The following is a 22,994-nucleotide window of genomic DNA, read 5'->3' as shown; positions in this document are numbered from 1 at the left end:
GAATTCTACCCCAGCCCTCTTTTACTCAAGCTTTTTCTCCTAACCATGACACCACAGTACTTCCCATAAATACTTATTTCTAATGGCCTCGTGTATTTTTATTTAAATCAAGGTGCCCAACGAATGAAACAGGGAAGATTCAGGAGTTATGTAAATATGTGAGTGTCCCTCTGTTTAAAATGTTGTCTTTATTAAGATATAGGCTGATGCCGTTGTTTCTAGGTACCAGTCATAGGAAGGTACCGCACAAGTCATTATTATCTGTGATCACGCCTAAGGCTGCCCTCAGGGTCCAGGCCTCTGGCTTCTGAAAGATGTACGTCATGATGAAGCCTTCTGGGTGTTTCAGGAACTAATGGACTGCAGGGTCATATACAAGGTATATATATGACGTTTCCTCATCCAAGCCTTGGTATCTGAGTATTGAGGGTCTAAAACTTCGTATTTTCTCAAATTCCACCGTGAACTGCTGGATTTACTATTTCTAAGATGTATTGTCGTCATTAATTTGTTATATTTCAAATAATAGGGATATTCCCCTGTGACCAGAAACATGTAAACACACTTGCATATTATACAATATATCGAGAGGTTATAATGTAAGTGTTAAGCCACCATTGCTTACGCATTGGATTTTAAAAATGAGCAGGTGTTTTGTTTTAGCAGGTGCTAAAAGCCTCATAGTTATCAAAGCTGTTGCACCTAGAAACTGGATGGAGTTTTATTTCAGAGTCCTGGATTACCAAATGATTCATGTTTAATTACAAAAGTTATTTTTAAAAGATATAAAGTGATATTATTTTAAAATTATATCTTTATTATTCTGACCCCATACAAAGATAAATACAAAGTTTACCCCAAGGGATTTTTTTTTTCTTTTCTTTCTTTCTCTCTCTTCGTTTTTTCTTCTTGGGTACAAGCTGTGGCTTTTTACAGTACAGTACTGGACAGAATTTGTTAAATTCTACTTCGCGGGAAGTTGTGAGTCTTGGGCCTGGTGTATGTAGGAGGTAAACATACCAAAGGCTTGAGGTGATCAACGTGTGAAGCTTTAAAGACTTCTTCTGAAGTTACGTATATATGCCACATAATACAGTTTTTAACTGTATCTTTTCTATCTACTTCTCATTGCTTTCCTTTATCGCTTCTCTTAATTACAATTTTTAATTTTACTGTTCCCCCTTTGAGTGGTCACATGTCCATCACATCAGAGCTGGCTGATTCATTTTGCAAAAATATAAGGAACGTCATAACTGTGTTTACCATTTAGTAGAAGTAAACTCATGTCTGAGCAAATAGGAAAATAAAGTAACTATCTGATGACATCCCTTTAAAATCCCTGGTGTAAAGGTTGGAAGACTGGGGTCTAGTGTGGTCTCCACAACTCTTTATTGGGGGAAAGTCACTTGACCTCTTCGAGTCTCTATTCTTCATCTGTAAAATGGGAATATTAAGACAGTCCCTGTGTATCTCAGTGTTACTGAGAGTATCAAATACGGCAACAAGGTTAAAGTATACAGAGAAATGTAAAGTACTATTAAAAATGATAGAACTGATTTGGTGTGTTGCCTTTACTTTTAATAGTGAGATAAAAATACTTGTATCTGTGTGTGTGACCATTTAAAAACCCTGAATAGTACATTTATGTGCATCTCAACATGTAATTTTTTTCGTTTTTTTGGTCAACATGTAATATTATTTATTTTATTTTTTTATTTTTTAACTTTTTTTTAGAATTATCTGACAAAAATTTATTTTTTTTGTAGGTTTAATCTTTTTTTATTTTTATTTTATATTGGAGTATAGCTGATTTACAATGTTGTGTTAGTTTCAGGTGTGTACAGCAAGGTGATTCAGTTATACATATATCTATTCTTTTTCAGACTCTTTTCCCATATAGGTTATTACAGAATATTGAGTAGAGTTCCCTATGCTGTACAGTAGGTCCTTGTGGACTATCTGTTTTATATATAGTAATGTGTATATGGTAATCCCAAACTCCTAATTTATCTACCCTCTCATCTTCCCCCATTGGTAACCATAAGTTTATGAGTCCGTTTCTGTTTTGTAAAGTTCATTTGTATCATTTTTTTAGATTCCACATATAAGTGATATCATATGATATTTGTCTTTCTCTGACTTACTTCACTTAGTATGATAATCTCTAGGTCCATCCATGTTGCTGCAAGTAGCATTATTTCATTCTTTTTTATAGCTGAGTAATATTCCATTGTATATATGTACCTCATCTTCTTTATCCATTCATCTGTTGATGGACATTTAGTTCCTTAAAAAACTAAAAGTAGAGCTACCATATGATCCAGCAATCCCACTCCTGGGCATATACCCAGAGAAAATCATAATTCGAAAAGATACATGCACCCCACTGTTCATTGCAGAGCTATTTACAATAGCCAGGACATGGAAGCAATCAACGTGTAGTATTTTTAATGGGAAATTGTGTCTTGCTATTCCAAGAGGCTCACAAATGAGGGGGAGTAGGAAACACTACATTACATATTATGTGTTGCTTGGCTAGGTCTACAGGTTAAGATATTTCCCACCCTGGAAGCGCTTTGCTCTCCTAGCATCCCAGATCTGCACACAGTTTTGAAATTGGGAAAGCCAGCAGAAACGACTTAGAGTGGTGTAGTGGATGAGTCGTGAACCTGAGCCAGCCCCCCTGGCTCTGAATCACAGCTCTTCCACAGACCAGCAAGATTACCAGCTGGGTCATCTTGGGCAAGTTACCTAATCTCTCTGGCTTCAATTCCTCATTTATACGATAGACATGATGCTGTTTGCCAACCTCACAGGATTGTGGTGAGGAGATTAACTCATTCAGATCATTGCCTTGCACATGAGTGCAGTACAGAATCCATGTTTACTGAGATTATGCTTGTTCCTTTGGGTCTCTTCTTGTGTCCTTTTCTAAGACTCCCATACCTGGCATCTCTGTCCTAGACGCTTACATAATGTGATTAGTATGTATACGAGCATCTCACAAAGTCAGGCAAGTCAGATGTTCGGGTCCATCCTCTTAGTTTTCCTCATGAAGAAACTCAGGCCCAGGGACATAAGATACAAGCCAGACTGGGATCGGGCTTCGGACTTCAGCTGGGACCTTCGCCCACGATCCCATTCACACAACACGGGGGAAGAGATAGCTGTCATGAAAGAGGCAGCTCAGACCAAAGAGATGTGTGAAATATTTTAAATTATTTCATATTAATGATATACTTCCATTATTAAATTATGTGTATTTATACTAGGAAAAGTTCACTGCACATACTTGAAGAGGGCTTTTTCTTTGCTTTCAGTTATCTTTTGTAATGGAGTACAATGTGAGATAGTTTCCCTAAAAGTATCTCTCAGAAAAGAAGAGTTGCTGTTTATATCGGTTCATCCAAAGTCTTCTAAAGCAGAGTTCTTACTCAATTACTTTTATCTTGAACAACAAAATTTTATTTGGGGAAGACATACTAGCCTCATGGCCTTAATAAGCTATTTGGGTTTATAGAAGTTGATGAAATTAATAGGCACAAGCAAGGAAGAAGGTAAGAAAGAAATTTGACATCAGTTTGATTATTAATCCTTTGCATGTGATCTCTCAATCCTAAATGCTGGATTTTTAAGGGTTATTGTAAAGAAAGCAAGGCAGTATTGGAGGATCCCAAGCATATACTTACAGCATGAATGAAAAACAGCTATGCTGATGTTAAACAGTGGTCCTTGTGGCTTTGAATAAAATTTTCAGTGTCTGTTTTATATGTCAAATTCAAATATGTGAATATTTGAGTTTAAGGGAAGTACCTGTTATTTGGAAAACTTCATAAGAATTTCCTGGACAGTGCCCCCATCTGTGGAGGGAAATTAATCAAGTAGTTGTGTTTATGTGTTAATTTTAGCAGAAAAGTAAAGAGTTAGTTATGGACACATTTCAGTCTTTCTCTGGGCGGGTTGTTTGGATTTTTGTCCTAGAATGGTTTTCCTCCTCTAACCAGCTTACTATTGGACTGCCTTCTTTTCTCCAGCCTTAGGTTTATAACAAAGAAAATGTAAATCGATTTTAAAAGAAAATGTAAAGAAAAATAATAATAATTTAAACGTACTGGCCAGCACGTTAGAGAAAAATCCCCTCCAAGTAATACATTCCCCAGGTGAAAAGAAGTGGTTGTTGGTTTATTTGCAGTGTTACGTCTACTCCCAGCTTTCGTGCATCAGCATGGATAACCCAGGAGTTGAGACTGGATTTGTTCTATGGCTGCTGGCAGATGGTTTCTTGAATTTCATGCATACTCTAGGCTCTCAACAAATTCACTTAAGTTATAAAGCAGTAGCCATTGTCACTTAAAATCTTAGAAGGAAAACTCTGAGAGCCTACACTTACCAGTAAAGACTATTTGGAACTTTAATACAAGGTCCAGTACTCTTTGCTGAGAACCCCGAGCCCTCCTCTTTCTTCTCCTGTGGCTGAGAAATACGGCACCAGGAGGTACTAGCCTTTGTTCCTAGCTTCCTGCCACACCCTCAATATTTTTCTCTGTAGTGACAAATTTGGAGGCTAAGGCCATGTCGTGCTGTTCCCAAGCAACTGTTGAAGGCCATAAGGATTTTCTCATCTTCTCTGATACCTTCCTGAGCTTGGAGAGAGAAAACTGGGTTCACGACACCCACAAGAGCCCCTGTGTAAGGTGGTAACCACTGTTTATTGCAGGAGAAGCTCAGCAGTTGGTAATTTGTCCTGTTGATTCCTATGGATGGTCTACAGAATGAAAATTCCAAGTTTCTTTTATTGCAGGAGAAGCTCAGCAGTTGGTAATTTGTCCTGTTGATTCCTGTGGATGGTCTACAGAATGAAAATTCCAAGTTTCTTTTCTTGGTTTCCTGAGAAGGGCTGCTGCTGCAGTTAGCTTAAGGAAATATGGTTGTGTCCCCTTCAGTGCATTTTTGTGTCTTCAGATGCAGGACCCAGGCATCTTTGTGAGATGGGAGAATGGAGACAGTACAGTTGGTCAGCTGCTGAAGGAAGCTGAGCTCCCTCTGCCCAGCTCTCATCCTGCACTCACCCAAGAGGGACAGTTCTGAATTCGCGTTTGTAAAGCTCTTGGCTTCCTGTCTTACCCAGCTCTAGATTCCTTCATATCAGCACAAATGAAATGACTATGAATTATATGTCTTGAACAGAAAAGGAAGAGGCAGTGTGTGGACCTGACTTATAAGCCATTTAAGAAATACAGAAAACACTGGGACTTCCCTGGCGGTCCAGTGGTTAAGGCTCCGCACTTCCATTGCAGGGAGCATGGATTTGATCCCTGGTTGGGGAACTAAGATCCTGCATGCCGCATGGCGTTGCCAAAAAGAAAAACAAAAATAAAAATAAATAAAAAAGAAAATAACTGTTTTAAAAAAAAGGAATACAGAAAGCACTAATAGTCATGGAATTTGTGTTGGGAGTAGATGTGGCACTGCCAACTGGGCTTTGCTTCCACTCCCCTACCCCCTTAGTATTGATAATATTTTAGGGGGTTTTAAGTACAGAAAAATTCAGGAAACAATATAACATACCTATTTACCCATCACTCAGAATTCGCACATTTGAACTTTTTTTATCCTATTTGCTTCAGATCTTTCTAAAAATAAAATGTTACAGATAAAGTTCAAGTTCGGAACACCCCCTTGGTTCCCTTCCCTTGTCAGCCTCCCTGGAGAGAAGCATGATCATGAATTTGATGTGTATCCTTCCAGCCCATGATTTTATACGTTTATGATGTATATGTCATATATAAATCCATAATATTGATTTGCTTTAAAATTTGTAAAAGTGGAATCATATACTTGTATTGTTCTATGTCTTCTGTTACTTGACATTATAATGAATGGATATAATTTCTTTAGGTATATTATGATAACTAATCTATTTGGACTTTTTTAATGACTTATTTTGTGGTTTCCATTTATCATGTGTTTTCCTTTAGTTTGCTCTTTTCTCCCCTGCCTTTGATTTGTAAAATTTGCCTTATTCCACTTCTCCTGATTTTTAAGTTTATAGATCTTATTTATTTTCTTAAAATTTGTAATGCCTGTCTTTAAATTTTGCTTTAACAGAGTCTAAAATGACTCTGTGTCAGTATCATTTTCCAGAACAAAACCAGGATCCTCCCATGCTGGGGGTGAGGATGATCTGTTCCCCCTCCTCTCATCTTTTGCGGTTGTTATTGTCTAGAATTGTGCCATCCAATATGGCAGCCATTAACTGCATGAGTCTATTAGCCAATGAGAAAGAATGAGCTGAATTTTTAAAATTTTAGTTTTAATCAATTTAAATTTAAGAACTGGTATTAGATTCAGTTACTGGAAAATTTTAAATATTTTTGCAACAACCTGGGTATGTGAAACTACTATAAACTTTATGATCTCTAACATATTTAGAGGGTCAGGTGTTCCTGGTGAAAACTTAACATTTGAATGGAGGTGTGCTGTAAGTGTAAAATACATGCCAGGTTTTGAAGATTTAGTACCAAGAAAATTTGTGAAATATCTCATTAATAATTTGGATATTGATAACATGTTGAAATGATAAAACTTTAGATATGTTCAGTTAAATAAAATATATTATTACAATTAATTTCACCCATGTCTTTTAACTTTCTTCATGTGGCTGTTAGAAAATCTAAAATTACGTGTTATAATTCTATAGGGCAGCACTAGTCTAGGATTTCTATTGAAATATTTTTAAACACACAAAAAATAGATATTAGTATCTACAGGTAATAATTAGATTTGCCAATATATTTTATACATTTTTTCTTACATATTTTCCTTCCATCTTAATTCACTTTTCTTATCGCTGAATTTGATTATTTAGTATTGGATCCTTGTTGAAAGAAAGGCTCTGTTGCTAGTAAACTCTCTTAGTATTTGTATTCTGATATGTCTTTATTTTGCCTTCACTCTAGAATGATAGCTGGGTATAGGATTCTAGGCTGACAGTTTTCCTCAACTCCTTGAACATTGCTTTGTGGTTTCTTATAATTTATAGATGCTTGAGAAGTAATTCTTTGAAAATAATTCATCTTTTAATTCAGATAACTTTTAAAGATTTTTCTCATTTTCCTTGACCTTCTGTAGTTTTATTCTGTCTCATTGTATTTGTTTGCTTTGTTTTGTTTCCAGTTTGTTCCTTGGTGTGAGTTTTCCATCTGGAGACTCATGACTTCAGTTTGGGGAAGTTCTCACCCATTAAGCCTTTGCCTTCCTACTAGTTAGTATCTCTGTTCTCTGCTTCTGAATGTCTATTAGATACGTGTGGGACCTCGCGGTTAGCCACCGTGTCTCCTAACCTCTCTTTCATGTTATCTCTTCATTGCTCTTTCCCGCATTCTGGGCTAATTCCTCAGCAGCCCGTGACAATTCGTTCTTTCTTCTACTGTCCCTGTTCTAGAGTTTATGTTTTGAGGTTTTTTTGTTTCAACGAGCCTACTTTAATTTTCAGAACTTGTAATTTTAAAAAGTTCAACTACCTGTTGATTTTTGCCAGATTTCATGCTCTTGGCTGACTTTGTGTCTCCATTGGGTCACCAGGTGTTCAGTGATCCCCCTGCCTGCCAGCTTGCCCTCAGGTCATCTCTCAGTGGTGCTTCCGACTCCCCCAGAATCCCTGTTGTGCCCTCCATCAGGCCACCAAGTGTGTCCCCCACCCCTTGCTGGCTGTCAGCTCAGTCCCCTTCCACTTGGGTGCTGAAGGAGCCTCAGATATGTGAATGAGATCTTTTTGTTAGACCATGGTTCTCTGCCCTCTTGACCATCCTGGGTTCCAACTGGATTAGCATAAGCCTGCCCTGTCTGGAGGAGTGGGGCAAGAACCCCTCTGCCTTGGAATTCCCCACATCCCGTCTAACTCACTTCATCCTTCCCGTCAGCCCGCGAGGTGGTTGAAGTACATCTGAGATCATCTATGTACACCCCCAAGCCTCATTTCTCCCTTTTCTTTGTTTTTATTCCTCAAGATCCCTTGGGACAAAACCTTCGGGCTTCTCTTTTAATCCCTTCATACCATGATCTCCTGCTCTCTCCAGCCTCATGGCTAAGTGTTAACGGTGGACAGAGTGTGTGATAAGACAGCCTGAAACGGTAGGTCTTTCCAAAATCGTGTACCTGTTACTCTGTGTAACAAAAACAGACGACAAGGTTGCAGGGACTCTGGATGTAAGGAAATGTGCTCAACCTCAAGGCTCTGTTGAATATGGTATGTCATATTTGATAATTCAGAAGACATATATTTTGTTGTATAACATCTGTATAGCGATTCAGTCTGTGAAATGCTCTCCCCAACATCTGGCTTGATCATAAACATGACCCTCTGAGTTAGATGTCATTATCATCTATCATATGAAGACACTGAGCCACAGTGATCAAGTCACTGCCCCAGATCACACAGCTCCTAGGTGGAGAGCCAAGATTGAAGCCAGTGTCTTGACCTGCATGTGTGCCACAATACCCCACTGATCCCAGGGTGAAGATCACTTGGGTTGTTCCTGACTTGCAGTTTGCTATGTGCTTGTTCATAGAATGCTCTTATGGAGAGGTTGGGCTTTGCTGGAGTTGTATCTCTTCCCATCTCCAGTCTTAGGTTCATTTGTTCGTTCATGCATCTGAAAGTATTAACATTTTCAGTTATACCTGCTTTGTTGGTGGAGTCTTTCCAAGTTTCTCTTTTTCAATAATTTGCATCCAGTACAAACATTGTTAGGTCAGTGTTTAGAGAGTGATCTTTCAGTCATATTGCTGTCACAAATCCACTGCCTAGAAGAATATTGAACATAATGTCATTAACATCAGTTTAAGAAAAATTTTTTAATGTCATTTAACATCAGTAGTAGCTGTGTGCTGCTTCTTTAAAAGCCTATCAGTTACAGCTGGAGGGTACCCCAGATTGAATCTACTGAGTGGCCTGATAAGTAAGAATGAGAGCCCAGCACTTTAGACAACAGAGGATCTGGTCTGTGCCCAGAAGGGTCAAGTTTGTAACCGTGGAAATGAGCAAAGCCAAATGGCTCACCTAGGGATTCGATTTTCTAAGATTTTTCTGTCTCTAACTCAGCTGGCTGGTATAGCATGAGATCTGTGAGCCAGACATTCTTTGCAAGAGAGTGGGGACAGAAAAGAGAAGTTCTGGGACTCCACCCCGTCCCCCCCGCCTCACCAGTCCAGTGGTTAAGACTCTGAGCTTCCACTGCAGGGGGCACGGGTTTGATCCCTGGTTGGGGAACTAGGATCCTGCATGCCACGCAGCATGGCCAAAAAATAATAAATAAATAAATAAATAAATAGAAATTTGCACCAAGAAATTTAACACAATTTTTTAAAAAAAGCAAGAAAGAAAAGAGAGGCTTTGTTTTCCTTGATGATAGAGAAGATTCCATGGATGAGGGAAAAATAATTGGTTGATTTGGGAAACAGGAGAGAGCTCCATGGATCTGGGAGGTTCTGAAGAGAGATGAATCGGTAGACGGTGGGTAACAGTGGGTAACAGGCAGCCCCAGGGAAGAAGAGAAGGTTTACTGTGTCTTGAAGAAAAGCTTTTGTCTTTCTCAAAGTCTTTATCTACTTCTGACCTGTGTTTTACATATTACTTTATAATCTAAGTGTTTATTTATTTTCTTTGGCTGTGCTGTGCGACTTGTGGGATCTTAGTTCCCTGACCAGTGATCGAACCCAGGCCCTTGGCAGTGAAAGCACAGAGTCCTAACCACTGGACTGCCAGGGATTTCCCTATAGTCTAAGTGTTCAAATTTAGCCTTAACTTTATGTGGACATTCCATGTATTCACATAGCCTATTTTTAATTGCATTGCATTAGTAATTATATCATTTATTTAAACATTTCTCTGTTATTTACTGATCATGTGAGTTGTTTCTAGTTATTTCATATTAGAAACAGTACAAACAAAACCGTATTTTTACAAAGACTCTTTCTTTGAGTCTTTGTTCCATAATTGGAATTACTGGGTCATTATATGATTAGTCCTAAGTGTCTTTTTCATATTGCCAGGCTGTTCTTTGAAAATATTATATTAATTTACAGTGTCACCAACCCCAGCAAAAAGTGGGTTTTAGGAGCTTTGAATGTTTTTCTCATTTTATTAGATGAGGCATTGCCACATAGCTGCTTTATTTTCCTAAGCCAAACATTTATGCCAAATGTCGTTTGCTCTTTGTATGTTTTCACCCTGGGAACTCCGTTCCTATCTTGTGTTAAATAGTTTTAATTTTCTAATTAGTTGAATAGTTTTTATCTTATTTATTGTCTTTAGCCAATAAAAATATATTGGGATAACTGATGTGCCTCATAAATCTAAGTGTATTTCCCCTGTTGTGAGTCAGGTTTGAGCTGTCGTGAGAGTGGGAGGGTGCCCCCACCCCCGGAGATGGATCAAAATCAGGAAAGAAATCGGCTGGGGTGGCCGGGCGCTGGGCCGTCCTACCGAGGCTGGGAGTGTGGGAGAGAGCCTGGAGCTGATGATGGAAAAATAGGAACTCACGATAAATGTATCAAGTCATATCAAGAAATGGGCTAGAAATCAAGGCTAGGCGAGTATGGGGTGAAAGTACGCTTTTGCGCTTGGCTTAGGTTTTCCCTGCTCTCACCTTAGGGAAACAAAGTGACTGGAACATGTGTTGGGTCCCAGGCACCCCTGCTGCTTATTGCTGGGTCCCTGTTCTTTACCGGGCAGCAAGAGATCAACGAAAATTCCTTAGAGTGAATGTGCATTGAGAACAGGGGCTCAGATCAGTTCTTGCAATACTTCCTGGTATAATCTTAGAGCAGTTATGCAGATAAATGCAGTGTGTGTGTGTGTGTGTGTGTGTGTGTGTGTGTGTGTGTGTGTGAAACATATCCTCTTACAAACTTACTTTTCCCTGCAGAATATCATTGGCTTATGTGGTCTTTTAATATGCATTTTCCAATTTCAATACAATTCACCGAAATTCTTTCTTTCTAGTCTCCAGAGAATCCAGAGGGCAAGGATGGATCCAAAGTAACTAAACAGGAGGTAAGTGTATCTTTGACATCCTGTATTTAATTATTAACTGGAATTTTTAATATCGTTAATGATGGTCTACATCTGAATGAATACTCTTTGAAACCAGATTGTTGAGACGACGTAAACCAGAGATAAAAGTGTGGCTGTGTAGCCTCCCTTAGCCTGGATAGATTTCAGTTAGGGGCACTCATGAGGCATTTTCCACTTGCTATGTTGTTTATGTTTCTACCTGTTGGCGCTGCTGTCTGTTAAAAGGGATACTGAGAATTCCTTCTGGGCAAAGAGCGAGATAATAGGTAAATTCATCAAGGAGAACAAAGTCGGCCTTTCACAGCAAGGAAATGAAAGACTTGATTTAATAAATTCTGTGCTCCAGTGAGTGAACTATAGATTACTTTTAGGGTTCTGAATATTTGCCTAAAAGGAGTCATCTCTAAAGTCAAAAACTATGAAGGATACATAAAATGTCAAAATATTAAATTTTTTTTTTTTTTAATCAGGAAAATTCTTAGGGTTTGGGATAGTTAGAGAATGAGTCACAGAAGCTCTGTATAAAATACAGAAATCTCCAGAAAGCTAGGAAGAGATGCTTGCATTTGACCTTCCGTGGTCATATCATGAACTTCTAAAAGGAGATGAGCTAAAAAAGCAGCAAGTGAGATGGTAACTCTGATGACAGCCATTCCCTTTTGCACAGAGCTTTACAGTGTGTGGAAAAACTGCAGCTCCTAATCCTTGAACTTATAAACCAAAAGGGGTCATGGGAGAGACAAAAACAATATCTAGTTACGGATTCTTTGATTGGGTGACTCATACTGTGTTAATAATTCAGAGGTTGTCATGAGAGCAAAACCCCTACACACGATTTGTACAAGGAAGTTCGTTCTGCCGAATGGAAAATCTTTAACGGAATCTGTAAAGAAATCATTTAAAAGCAAAACAAACGGAACTGCCGATAGCCAAGTCCCCACCATCCATTTACCCAGTATTCAGTGTCTAACATAGAGTTTGGGAGGTAAAGTTGGTGATCCAAAGTCAAGTCACTAAACAAATGCTTAGAACCAACCGAAAAATGTTATCATACCAAAGTTCAAATGCTTGAATTTTCTTGAAAATGGCAAAATACAATTTGTAGGACAGTTGGCTAAGTGTAATACCCCCTTAATGTTTTTAGATTTGGGCACAAAATACATTTGGGTTTCTCCTTGGGGACTGCTATTTAAGTTGATTTGACAGTCAGAAAACCTAGAAACGATTACACACAGCAGATCTTGGATAGTGAAAATAGCCTTTCCCTCCCTTCCACACTAAAAACCATCAAGCTGGTTAGAATACATGTAAAAGATTTTTGCTTATACAACTGTCTTATGCATATTCTTTTACCCCAGAATTTTTATTACTTATATTTTTACATTATTGCTTCTAGTATTTTATCTGATAACATGTATTATCTTATTGCTAACAAAAGTCTTTCCTAGAAAAGACTCTTTTCCTGTCCTTTAAGCCAACACCAGATTAAAACTTGTGATTTGCCTTCAGGACACCAACATAGTTGTTTGAAAAGGGAAAAGGTCAGTTAGTTGGTGGTGCTTTGGGGTAAGAACTGTCTGACCGTATATTGATTGATTTTTTTCCCCCAGTGAATTGACTGAATTTGCTAGTTATGTCATGAGAGTGCACAGCCTAGGCTACAGCCAATAGGTATCAGTTACAAAGGGGGATCCCCTTTTGAAAATCATCTTCCACTCCATGATATTTGAAGGGCATAGTGCAGAGTGTAGTATCTGGACGATAAATGACCAAAACAATATGCTACAGTCATTACGCTGGGCAGTTTTCATAGCCCTGTCACCTCCATGGTTTGATCTGATCCTTAAAATAACCCTGGAATGAGGGCAGAGAGCCTTTCAGCATTTTCAGAGAGACATTCCAACCAAAGCAAACAAAAAATGTAGGGAGCACTTGAATGCACCTGGCAGCACAGATTCCACAGTGAACAAAAGGAGCAAAAATCTCTGCCTTCATGGAGCTTCCATTGTACTAGGGGGATAGAGACAGTAAATAAAAAGTGACTGAAAATTTGCTATGAAGAAAAAGAAAGCAATGAGAGGGAGTAATTCATGTCAGAGAAGCGCTGTTTTGGTCAACACATAGGAGTTATTATCCCCATTTGATGAGAGCAAACAAGGTTCGCAGAGAAATGCATGATTTTCCCCAGGTGTCACAACTTGTAAATTGCAGAATCAGGAAAGATGTCTGCGTCTTCTGACTCAAAATCCCCTATCCTCAAGCCCCTTTTGGGGTCATCATAAAAATCTGGTCATGGGACTTCCCTGGCGTTCCAGTGGTTAAGACTCCGCACTCCCAATGCAGGGGGCATGGGTTCGATCCCTGGTCTGGGAACTAAGATCCCACGTGCCGTAGGACACGGCCAAAAAAAAAAAAAATCTGATCACCCAGTGCCTTTTCTCTGTCTTCATTCTCCAGCCAAGGCCCTGATACACATCTTGCCCCACTTCCCAGTTTTGCAAAGAAGGGAAATTCTAATTAGCTCTTCATTTGTTTTTGAAAGTTAAAAGCGACTTGACTTGTGGGCTTTGCTTGGAAGTACATGGTGAAACTCAGAAGCATTAAGAAATCTCATAAAAATAAATATGCTTCTGAATTCCAATGAAATGGCCCATATGTTTCAAGCAGTATTCAGCAAAGTCCAGTGATTCTACTTGCATCTAGCTCTCCCAGGGAATTTTGTCATATTGAGATTAGATTTCTATGTTGCTTTTGCAACCAGGACATTAAAATGAAAGACTTCACGTCTTTCATAGTAGCATTCACCGTAATTTTCTCCAACCCGGGGAATTACCAGGTAATCAATAAATGCTTACTGAATAATACCATTGTGCCCAGCACCTGTGTACCACAGTGACAAACCCTCACATTGTCTCTGTAACTCTTAGCGATCTGTCATTCTAAAAACCTTCCTCTTTTCCCTTAGAACTGCTCTTTTGGCCACTTTTCCTGAGGATTCACAGTCAACAAATGGAGAAAAATTCTCTTTTTTTTTTTTTAAATTGAAGTATAGTTGATTTACAATATTGTGTTAGTTTCAGGTGCATACAAAGTGATTCGGTTATACACATATGTGTATATATCTGTATTCTTTTTTTAAGTTCATTTCCATTGTAGTTTATTACAAGATATTGAATATAGTTCCCTGTGCGCTACAGTAAATCCTTGTGGTTTCTCAGGAGAAATTCTTATTATCTTTTTTTTCACAGTAGTTCTTCCCCACAGCCTGAGTCTTAAATGAATACTTTTAATTCTAGTGTTTGAAAGAGGGCAAAAGAGCAGTCTGGTCTATTTTATATCTGGTATATATATGGTCCAGTCATTTATAGATTTGAAAGCTTGTGAAAGCTGATGAAATGTTCCAGGAAGGTGTATACACTTGGTGCATAATCAATACTGCTGACTGTGAGCGAAGGTTCGTTTCAGCCTCCCGTGTCTGCAGTGAAAAAGAAAATCTCTTAGGATGGTTACCGAAAAGGAACATTTAAGAGAAATCTCTTTTTTTTTAGCATAGAAAGAAGAGCTGGTAAATTTTAGCAGGAAGTCATAAAATCATTTTACAGTAAAACATGTGGTTTTTAGAGACGGCTTGGTTTAGACAGCCTAGAAAGGCAAACTCTGTTTTTGCATTAATTTCCTAGGCTTTTTGTTTTGAAACTCTTGTACTGGACCTGAATTATGAAAAGGTAGCGAGTCTTTTGGATCGGAACAGCTTGCAGGCCCTGCAGAGCAGGGCTTGGTTGGAAGTCTCTCTGGAAATCCCGGGGCGGGGTGGTGGTGGGGGGGAGGGGTGGATGGGGGATGGGGACCGGGGTTGGGGGCGGCTCTGACATCCCTCTGCTCTTCAGTGTGTTTGCATCTTCCCCTGGAGAGGGAGGGAGGGGAGAGACAGCCCCAGAGTTGGGGGATTTTTCAGAGGATTTGGCTTCGCTTCAATGAGATCTTATTCAGGACAGCTCGTTGGTGCATAGGGAGGCCCTCATAAGTAATGGTTAACCCGTTGGCCCCTTTTCAGGCTCCAAACTGGATGGTAAGTGAGGAGTGGCCTTGGCATTGCACCCTGCAAGCTCACACTTGCATGTCTGGCGCTTACCACTCCATTTACCTCCACGTTTTACTGAGGGCTCCCGCTACAGAAGTGCAAGAGAAGGGGGGTTCTGTGCAGATGGGGTACAGATAGGAGACAGGGGAGGGCAGGCCAACCGGGCACACGCAGGGCGACACCAAGTGGGGAGGGATTCAGACAAGACCTGTTCAACCCCCTTTAGCAGAGAGGCCGCCGATTTTCCTCTCAGAGGGCATCTTTCTGAGCACTCTTCTGCCGGCTGCACTTTACTCTTGAGGCAGTGTGGGCGGTTCTTGAGGCCACACAGAAGCGTTAAGCTGAGCTCTGGTTGGTAATTGCAGGATGCTCCTTTGCTCCAACACGCTCAGAAAGCATCCTGAAGAAGCACAGGTTACCCACTTGCTGCCCGGTTTAACTGATAATGCTGCCTCTTCTTCGGGGATACCCAACACATGCAATTAACCAGCCTGGGCGGGAAAGGCACTACAGGATTCGGGTTCTGGTTCCCAGAATGGCTATTGGTTCCAATTATCCCATGATAATCCAGCAGACGCCGTGGTGATTCCCATAGAGCATCTGGTACAAGCCCCGCCTCCCATGCTGTGCACCCCTTACCCCTGCAGTGACGTGTCACAGCCAACACGTAGCCTGCACAGTCTCCCCGACTCGGCACGTTCTGCCTGCCAGCCTGAAGTCCGGCTCAGCTTTGCACACGACCCCAAGGTTAAAATTATTCCGGAAGGCTCTGGCCCTTCATCTCCTTCTGTAGTTTAAAGAAAGATGACTTTAGCTTCCTCTAGCTATTTTCAGCAAGAAAGTTATTCTATGTGGAGATGGCAAGAAACATTTCTTTGACTTTGGCCTTGACCAGCTGACCTAGACTGACAAGAGAATTCCATGATTCCTTGCAATCATGACCCAGGATCTTGCTGACCCCCTTAAAAGATTATTTGAGACATTTAAGCTATTGTAATGAGGCAAAGTCTGCCTAAGGCAGCAAATTAGGGAAAAGCTTGAGTTTATTTTTTTCAGCCAATATTCTTGCATATCCACTGTATGTTAGGTGGTACACTCTTCTACTGGAGATAGAGCAGTGAACAAAACAGACAGAAAGTATGGAGTATTTGCTTCTGGAACACTTTTAAAGAAAGGCAGTTGTACTTTTAGAAAGTGAAATCCCTCAGGTAGCCATCTTTTGCTGGTGGGAAGTAGAATATCAATTCTATATGCGTTTTTCTGAAATGCCTAGAACAGTTCTGCTCTTAGAAATTTTCTTTGCCATGTCCTTTGCTGTTAACTTGCGCCATCCTTGAAGAAGAAGAGATTTCCTTGAAAAAATACCAACCTCAACCCAGTTTCTCTAAATTTGTAAACTTCTAAATGAAAAGATGAGATTATTAAAAAGATTATTTACATCTTTCAACATGTGCACTTCGTAGATAAATAAATGTGTTTATTTTGTTACAGGTAAAAGGAAGTCTTGCTTGTTAACTGCCTAAGATTTGTAGTCATTCTCTTCTCTAACGTAGTAACCAGGGAGGGGACTCCTGCTATTTCGGTTTCTGCATAATTGTATAAGTCTCTTTTAGTATTAATTTATGAGCTTTAGTTCCATTTGTAAGGAACAAGAGTCAGACTGGACTGGTTCTTAAATAGCACCTCAGTGCTCTTGCTGCCAGTTTTATCGCAAAAGTTTGGGTCGGAGCCTAAATGTGTCTTCTTTGCCTTTCCTTGTCCACCCCACCCTCTACTGCGAAAGGCCATTTCTTTGAACCGTGAGCCTACACCTCTTTCGGAACACTTCCTCTGGAATATTCCAGTGCCCAGGGCACTGTGTTTCACTGTGCTCACCTGGGGAGGGTCATGGGACTCATGCATTCTGTTCTTTCAACAAAGTAAGACAGTAAGAATGAATTTTTAAAACTCAACTTGGTCGTGTGTAATCACCCAAAAATATGTTTTTTTGTTTTCATTTCCTTTGTAGCCCACCAGACGGTCTGCCAGGTTGTCAGCGGTGAGTACTTTGGACCCCGTTGTTGTTAGCTCTTACGAGTACACGTTCCCTCGGTCCAGAGCAAAGCGGCAGAAGGAAGTTTAAGGTGGTATTTCCCTGGAGCCTTTTTTATTTCCTTTTTAGAAATAACCTGGGTCAGAATTTCTAGCAACTTTGACTGGTGTTGCCAGCAACTCACTTGATCAGATACGTTGGTGAAAAACAGTGGGCAGCCCGGTTGGCAAGCATACAAAGCCCAGGAAGCTGTTTGATATCACTGGATCCCTGAGATGAAGAATTACGTTAGCAAAGTCCTAGCCTCCCATTCTATACCTGATCTGCTAAAGGAGTCAAGAATTCCAATTCTCCCTCCATGACTCATACCTTAGTCAGGACGTTCTGAAAGTTTTCTGAATCCATAGGCTGTAGCCTCACTTCAGAACTAGAGAATCTGAAAAAGTAACGATTTCCACTCTGCCACCTGGGGTCTCCCTCTGTGAGCCAGGCCCAGGGAAAGGACAGGGGTTAAGATCATTAAAGCTGGGACCGGCTGGTGTGAGCCTTGGCCGGGAGTGTGCCTCGGCCCTCCTCACCACGCCGTGCTCCTGGCTGGCTCCAGAGCTCCTCCCTGCCGCCCTGCTCATGCACCAGTACTGCTTCTGCCAAGCCAGGGCAGCCTGGCTCTCTGGTGGAGGACTTGGGTTACTTTATGTGCACTGCCCACTGAGACGCAGAGGGAAAGGCATTGACCTCTTGGCTGATGGCACGTATCCCGATATTAGATAGCCCTGGAGCTGCAAGCTACTGTGACCTTCAATGAAGCATGGATTTCCTCCTCAGCCCACACCTGTGCCTGGCACAGTGTAGGGAATCCAAGCTGAAATGGATATTGGAAACTTGTTTCTGAATTTTAAAAAAATACTAGTTTCTGGCTTTTCTTCTCAATATGTTTTTGCTAAACTTGTTTCACAAATTTAAAGAAATAGGTATTGGGACCATTCACAAGTTCAGAAGTATAGCCAGGTTTGGGTTGGGTGAGCCAGTGTTTCACATGAGTCCCAACCTAGGAAGCAATGTCAGAGTTGCCAGGAAGTTAAGACCTAGGAGGTGTGGTCATGTGTGTACCCAGTTAATCCAAATTCTGCCAAAACCCCTCAAAGGTGGTATGCTTGTCCGGTGGTATAATTTTCACTGTGGTTGAGAAGTTAAGTTTTAACTCTTTTGTAGATTTCACTGTAGATTATACTGAAAGCCATTGTATTCCATGGATATCGAGCCTTTCAAGGGGGTAGATCATGTAAGTCAAAAGCCAAGATTTAAAATAAGGCCTTTCCTGAGCACCAGGGACCAGCAGTATAATACCTTCCACTGACGTCGTTGCCCGTGGTGCTGAGGCAGAGCCTCCTTGGGAGCCAGTGGGATTATAGACTACAAAGCCTCATCATTTCCTGCCCCATCAAAACACGAATGCTGAGTTTGGGGGAAAGGTCTGTCTTAACAGAAAATAATATGAAAGGACATTATTTGCTGTAAATTGAGAAAACAAGGGCATGTTAATACGCTATATCAAAGCCCAAAATAAAATTTTTTTAATCCTGAAAATGTAGGAGCCGTGCAAGCTGATAGATGTGGGGAGCAAAGTACACACTTACAGTGGTCAGAAGGTGAAGGAAAATAGTCCCTACTTTTCAAGCTCCACTTTCTTTTTTTATTTGAGAGGTCGTGTCCAATGGTCAATCTTCCAGAACTGAACCGACTACAATTTCAGTTTATGCCCTTGATGGAAAGGGCCGGGTTCTGTATGATCCTGAACATCTGGAGGTGTTGGGGAGGAACATGTGTTTTTTCTCCACGGGGTGGTTGGGGGTGGGGGGCAGAGAGGGACTCTGGGCAGTGTTTTCTATTTAAAAACCATTCTCCCTGGTGCCAGGAAAGAAGTATAATTTTTTCCTAACTCAACGAGAGAAATATTTGCCCTAAGATAGCTGTAGAAAACCACAGGTTTACACTTCCGCAGTATCTCCATGTGCCCATCTCAGACCCCTAGGAAGCAGCCGGGTTGAAGCCCTGTGTGAAGGGGCCTGGGGCCACGGGACAGAGGGGCAGTGCTCCCAGGACCGGGGAGAGCCACACGCGGCAAGAGAAAAAGAGTCGCCCGGTGGGCTCTTTGGCTAATAGGGTCTGTGAAAGATCTTGAACTTCGGGAGCTAACAGTGGACATTATATCATTGTAATTGTGTTCTTACTAACAAGCTCTAGGGACAAATGAGCCCAGGGTCTGGATGGGCAGGAGATTCTCCTGACCTTCAGCTGGCCTTGGAAGAGGAAAGTAGGGAGAAGCTCAAGCTTCAACAAGCACTTGAAACCTGCATCAGAGACGGGAGGATTTGGAACTGGCTTTGGAACACTTCACGGGCAGCTCTCTTATTCCCGATGGGCTTTTTTGCCTGTGATGGTGCTAGGATTTCTAGACTGTTCGGAAGGCCGGTGTGACTGAATTCACTGAGTCATCTGGCCAAGGGCCTGAGTCGTTCCTCTTGCTGCTGTGTTGTGATAAAAGGAAGTACAGAGACACGGGACACAGAAGCTTAAATCTGTTCCCAGAGAGCTGTTCTGGCCCGGGGAATAGTGAGTTGGCTTTCAGATCTCACCTGCCGTTCACTTGAGAACCCAGGATGAAAATAGTTATGAAATGCGGAGGTCTTTTTGCTGCTACCTGATGCTGAAAATAGGACAACGTATTTTTTTTTTTTTTTTGAAATGAACGTCATAGTCAAAATGGACTGTCTTTGGCAGTCCTGTTCCTTTTGGGGCTGAGGGTTGTCTTTTTTCAGTATTTGTATAACTTAATTTATCTTTGCAGAAACCTGCTCCCCCAAAACCTGAACCTAAACCAAGAAAAACATCTGCTAAGGTAAGAGGTGCTCCCCCGCCCCGCTTTGGCTTTTTCAGCAGTGAATAAATTATAATCCCATATCCCAGAGTCATCCGAGTCGCGATCACATTTTATGATCCAGGCTCAATGTATGGACTGGAAAACTTCCCCCAGCTACAGACAGGCTTTCTCCCAAGGCAGAGAGCACAACTTTATGTTTCCCCGGGAGTGTGTTTTCCATTTGGTCCGTAAAGCGAAGGAGGTCAGAGCGTGTTGGTGTGAGAAGCCTCATGTCCAGGGCAGGGTTTGGTAGCTGCCTCGTGAACACGCCGTTCAGATGGGGCTCAGAAGGGGTGAGCCCGGGCCCGGGGGGACACTGCTGCCAACAGCTGGAGGCGTGGGGAGGGGCTTCTGACTTCACGTAACTGATCTGAGGAGGTCAGTCGGAGGACTGATAATAATCCTGTAATAATCAATACTAGCAAATAATTAATACCGGCAAACAGTTACATGGTGCTTATCCTATGCATAGATCCTCACATCAGCCCTACTGAGGTAGGTACACGTATCCCGTTTGGCAGATGAGGAAACCGCGGCACAGGATTATTAAGAAATTTACCCCCAAATGGCTTTTCTGTACCCTGCCCTTCAGAACATCGTCCCTTGCTGTGAATTTTTTGAAACGATGTGTATGTATCATGGTGTGAGTAGGCAGTTCGGAAGTGGAACTCATTTCTGTGGCTTGGTTATTTTTATTTTTTTATTTTTTGGCCGCGCCGCGCAGCTTGTGGGATCTTAGTTCCCCGACCAGGGATCGAACCCGTGCCCCCCTGCAGTGGAAGCACGGAGTCTTAACCACTAGACCGCCAGGGAAGTCCCAGCTTGGTCTTAAAATCAGGAATTTTTCTTCCTCTGGGCCTTCCTTTTAAGCGCTTTCTCAGCTTTCTTGTCACTTAAGCCCCAGGTCCCCACGCGCATTGTTTCTCTTGCTGGGTCTGCCCTGGCTTCACCACGTCCCCCTGCTGCTACTTCCCCACGGCAGAGACACTTCTCGCTTTAGCAAGAGACGGTGCTCACCAAAGACACACACGAGGGGAAATCAAAGTCCAGTGGATTTTCTAAGCTGCCTGTTACATGTTCATGGTGCCTCGGTGTAACTCACTCAAATCTCAGCGGAACTGGGTTTCCACTTTCCCCTAAAAGCCACCACATTGGCCTTGCTTGTGTTTCCCCCTGTGTTCGGACGGAGGCTGGCTGAGCTTACACAACATCACACCGTGTCTGACACACTCTGTTTCCCTGTGCTTTGATCCCCTGTTAGAAAGAACTGGCAACAAAGGTTAACAAAGGTGCGAAAGGGAAGAAGGAGGAAAAGCAAGAAGCTGGAAAGGAAGGTACTGCACCATCTGAAAATGGTGACGCTAAAGCTGAAGAGGTACTTTCCCTAAATACCTCCCGCTGATTGAATCAGTGTCTTGAAAGCAATTGCTCGATCCTTCAGCTGGCGACCGCACGTTCATAATGTCTCTCTTTATTGCCTGTAATATTATTGCAGATCCACATCTCTCGCTCAACTGTTAATGTCTCAGCCTCCAGAGGTACCCCACCCAGCACACTGTCAGTAAAGGGGCAGATTGAAACAGTGAGAGTTAAGGGTACAGTAGAAAATTCCGCACGTTTGCAGTGACTAGCATCAGATAGTAGTGTGGTGTTCTTTTTATCGTGAACCGAGGGAGCTCACAGGTAAAGCTTCCGCGGTCGTTTGCAAAGCAGAAAGCAATAAAGGCAGCCAAGTGTTTGTGTCCTATATTCCTGCCTTGTCTGTTTTACACCCAGAGTTGAAGTCGGTTTTGCAGTAGAGCTGCTAAAAAACAGATGTTCCAAAGTGTGTGTGTTGGTTGGGGTGGACTCTTCTTTGGCTTATAGTAGTTTTAATAGTAACTCTATCTTTTTTGTCTTCCGTTCTTTTTTCACAGGCACAGAAAACTGAATCTGTAAACGAGGGAGAATGAATTGTCATGAAAATTGGGGTTGATTTTATGTACCTCTTGGGACAACTTTTAAAAGCTATTTTTACCGAGTATTTTGTAAATGCTAATTTTTTAGGACTCTGCTAGTTGGCATACAAAAATATATAAGGATGGACATTTTACCTTCTCATAGTCATGCTTTTTGGAAATTCCCGTCATCCTTGAGTAAAATAAATACCAGTTTAATATTGGAAGCTGTCTGTAAAATTGATTCAGCATTCCATGCACTTGCTTTAAAAATTTAGTCCTGTGCATACTGTGGTGTTTTTACTGTGCGTATTTGAATTTTTTCATGCAGTTTTTCTAGAGCAATAATCAGTGGTGCTTTTGTACCTAGGTTTTATGTGATTTTAATGAAACGTGCATAGTTGTGGCCACCTGCTGACTATTTGTGGTTTAAAATAAAGGGTTTTCCTGCCTGCAAAATACCTGCCTCTTAGTAGTGTCTTTGCTAAATTTAGGCAGTGTTTCACTTTATTGTTGCAGAAGATGTAAAGAATTTCTACAGTCTGTTCTGTGATGGTCTCTCTAATAAGTCACATAGGATTGTTTCTTAATTTTCTGCGCTTTAAAAATGTTATTTTAATAAAATCATCTATGAGTGCCAGCGTAGAAGAATTACGTCTAATATCCTTTATACCAGAAGTGGCCCGCAATGGTCACCATATAATAAAACTTAATACAACACTATTTTATTGAAGTGCTTATAAATAGGATAGCATTCTGCTAAACCAGAACAGTGAAAAGCCATAAACTTGGACTCATCCTTGAAAATGTTCCCACCTTCAAAATAATACTAAGTTACACATTCGTATTAAAATATTTTCCCATTGGTTGAGGACTTCACAGTTTTGAAAGCACTTTACCCATGTGACCACATTCCAGCCTTGTGTCAACATAGGAAAGGACTTGGC

At 41.1% G+C, this 22,994-nt stretch overlaps 1 protein-coding gene across 1 annotated transcript in view; it reads left to right on the top strand.

Annotated features, from left to right (window-relative positions):
* Positions 1–22,506, top strand: part of HMGN3 (high mobility group nucleosomal binding domain 3) — a 30,955-nt gene extending 8,449 nt beyond the window's left edge. The window contains exons 2-6 of the mRNA XM_068551657.1: positions 11,006–11,056; positions 17,167–17,196; positions 20,039–20,089; positions 21,372–21,485; positions 22,027–22,506. Of these exons, the coding sequence (XP_068407758.1) occupies positions 11,006–11,056; positions 17,167–17,196; positions 20,039–20,089; positions 21,372–21,485; positions 22,027–22,062 (282 nt within the window). The 3' untranslated portion in view covers positions 22,063–22,506. The remainder of the gene's footprint in view (positions 1–11,005; positions 11,057–17,166; positions 17,197–20,038; positions 20,090–21,371; positions 21,486–22,026) is intronic.
* Positions 22,507–22,994: the final 488 nt, after the last annotated feature.

Source organism: Eschrichtius robustus, chromosome 9 (genome assembly GCF_028021215.1).
Source record: "Eschrichtius robustus isolate mEscRob2 chromosome 9, mEscRob2.pri, whole genome shotgun sequence".
Lineage (NCBI taxonomy): Eukaryota > Metazoa > Chordata > Mammalia > Artiodactyla > Eschrichtiidae > Eschrichtius > Eschrichtius robustus.
The sequence above is the reverse complement of the archived record's forward strand: the minus strand, read 5'-3'. Positions and strand labels throughout refer to the sequence as shown.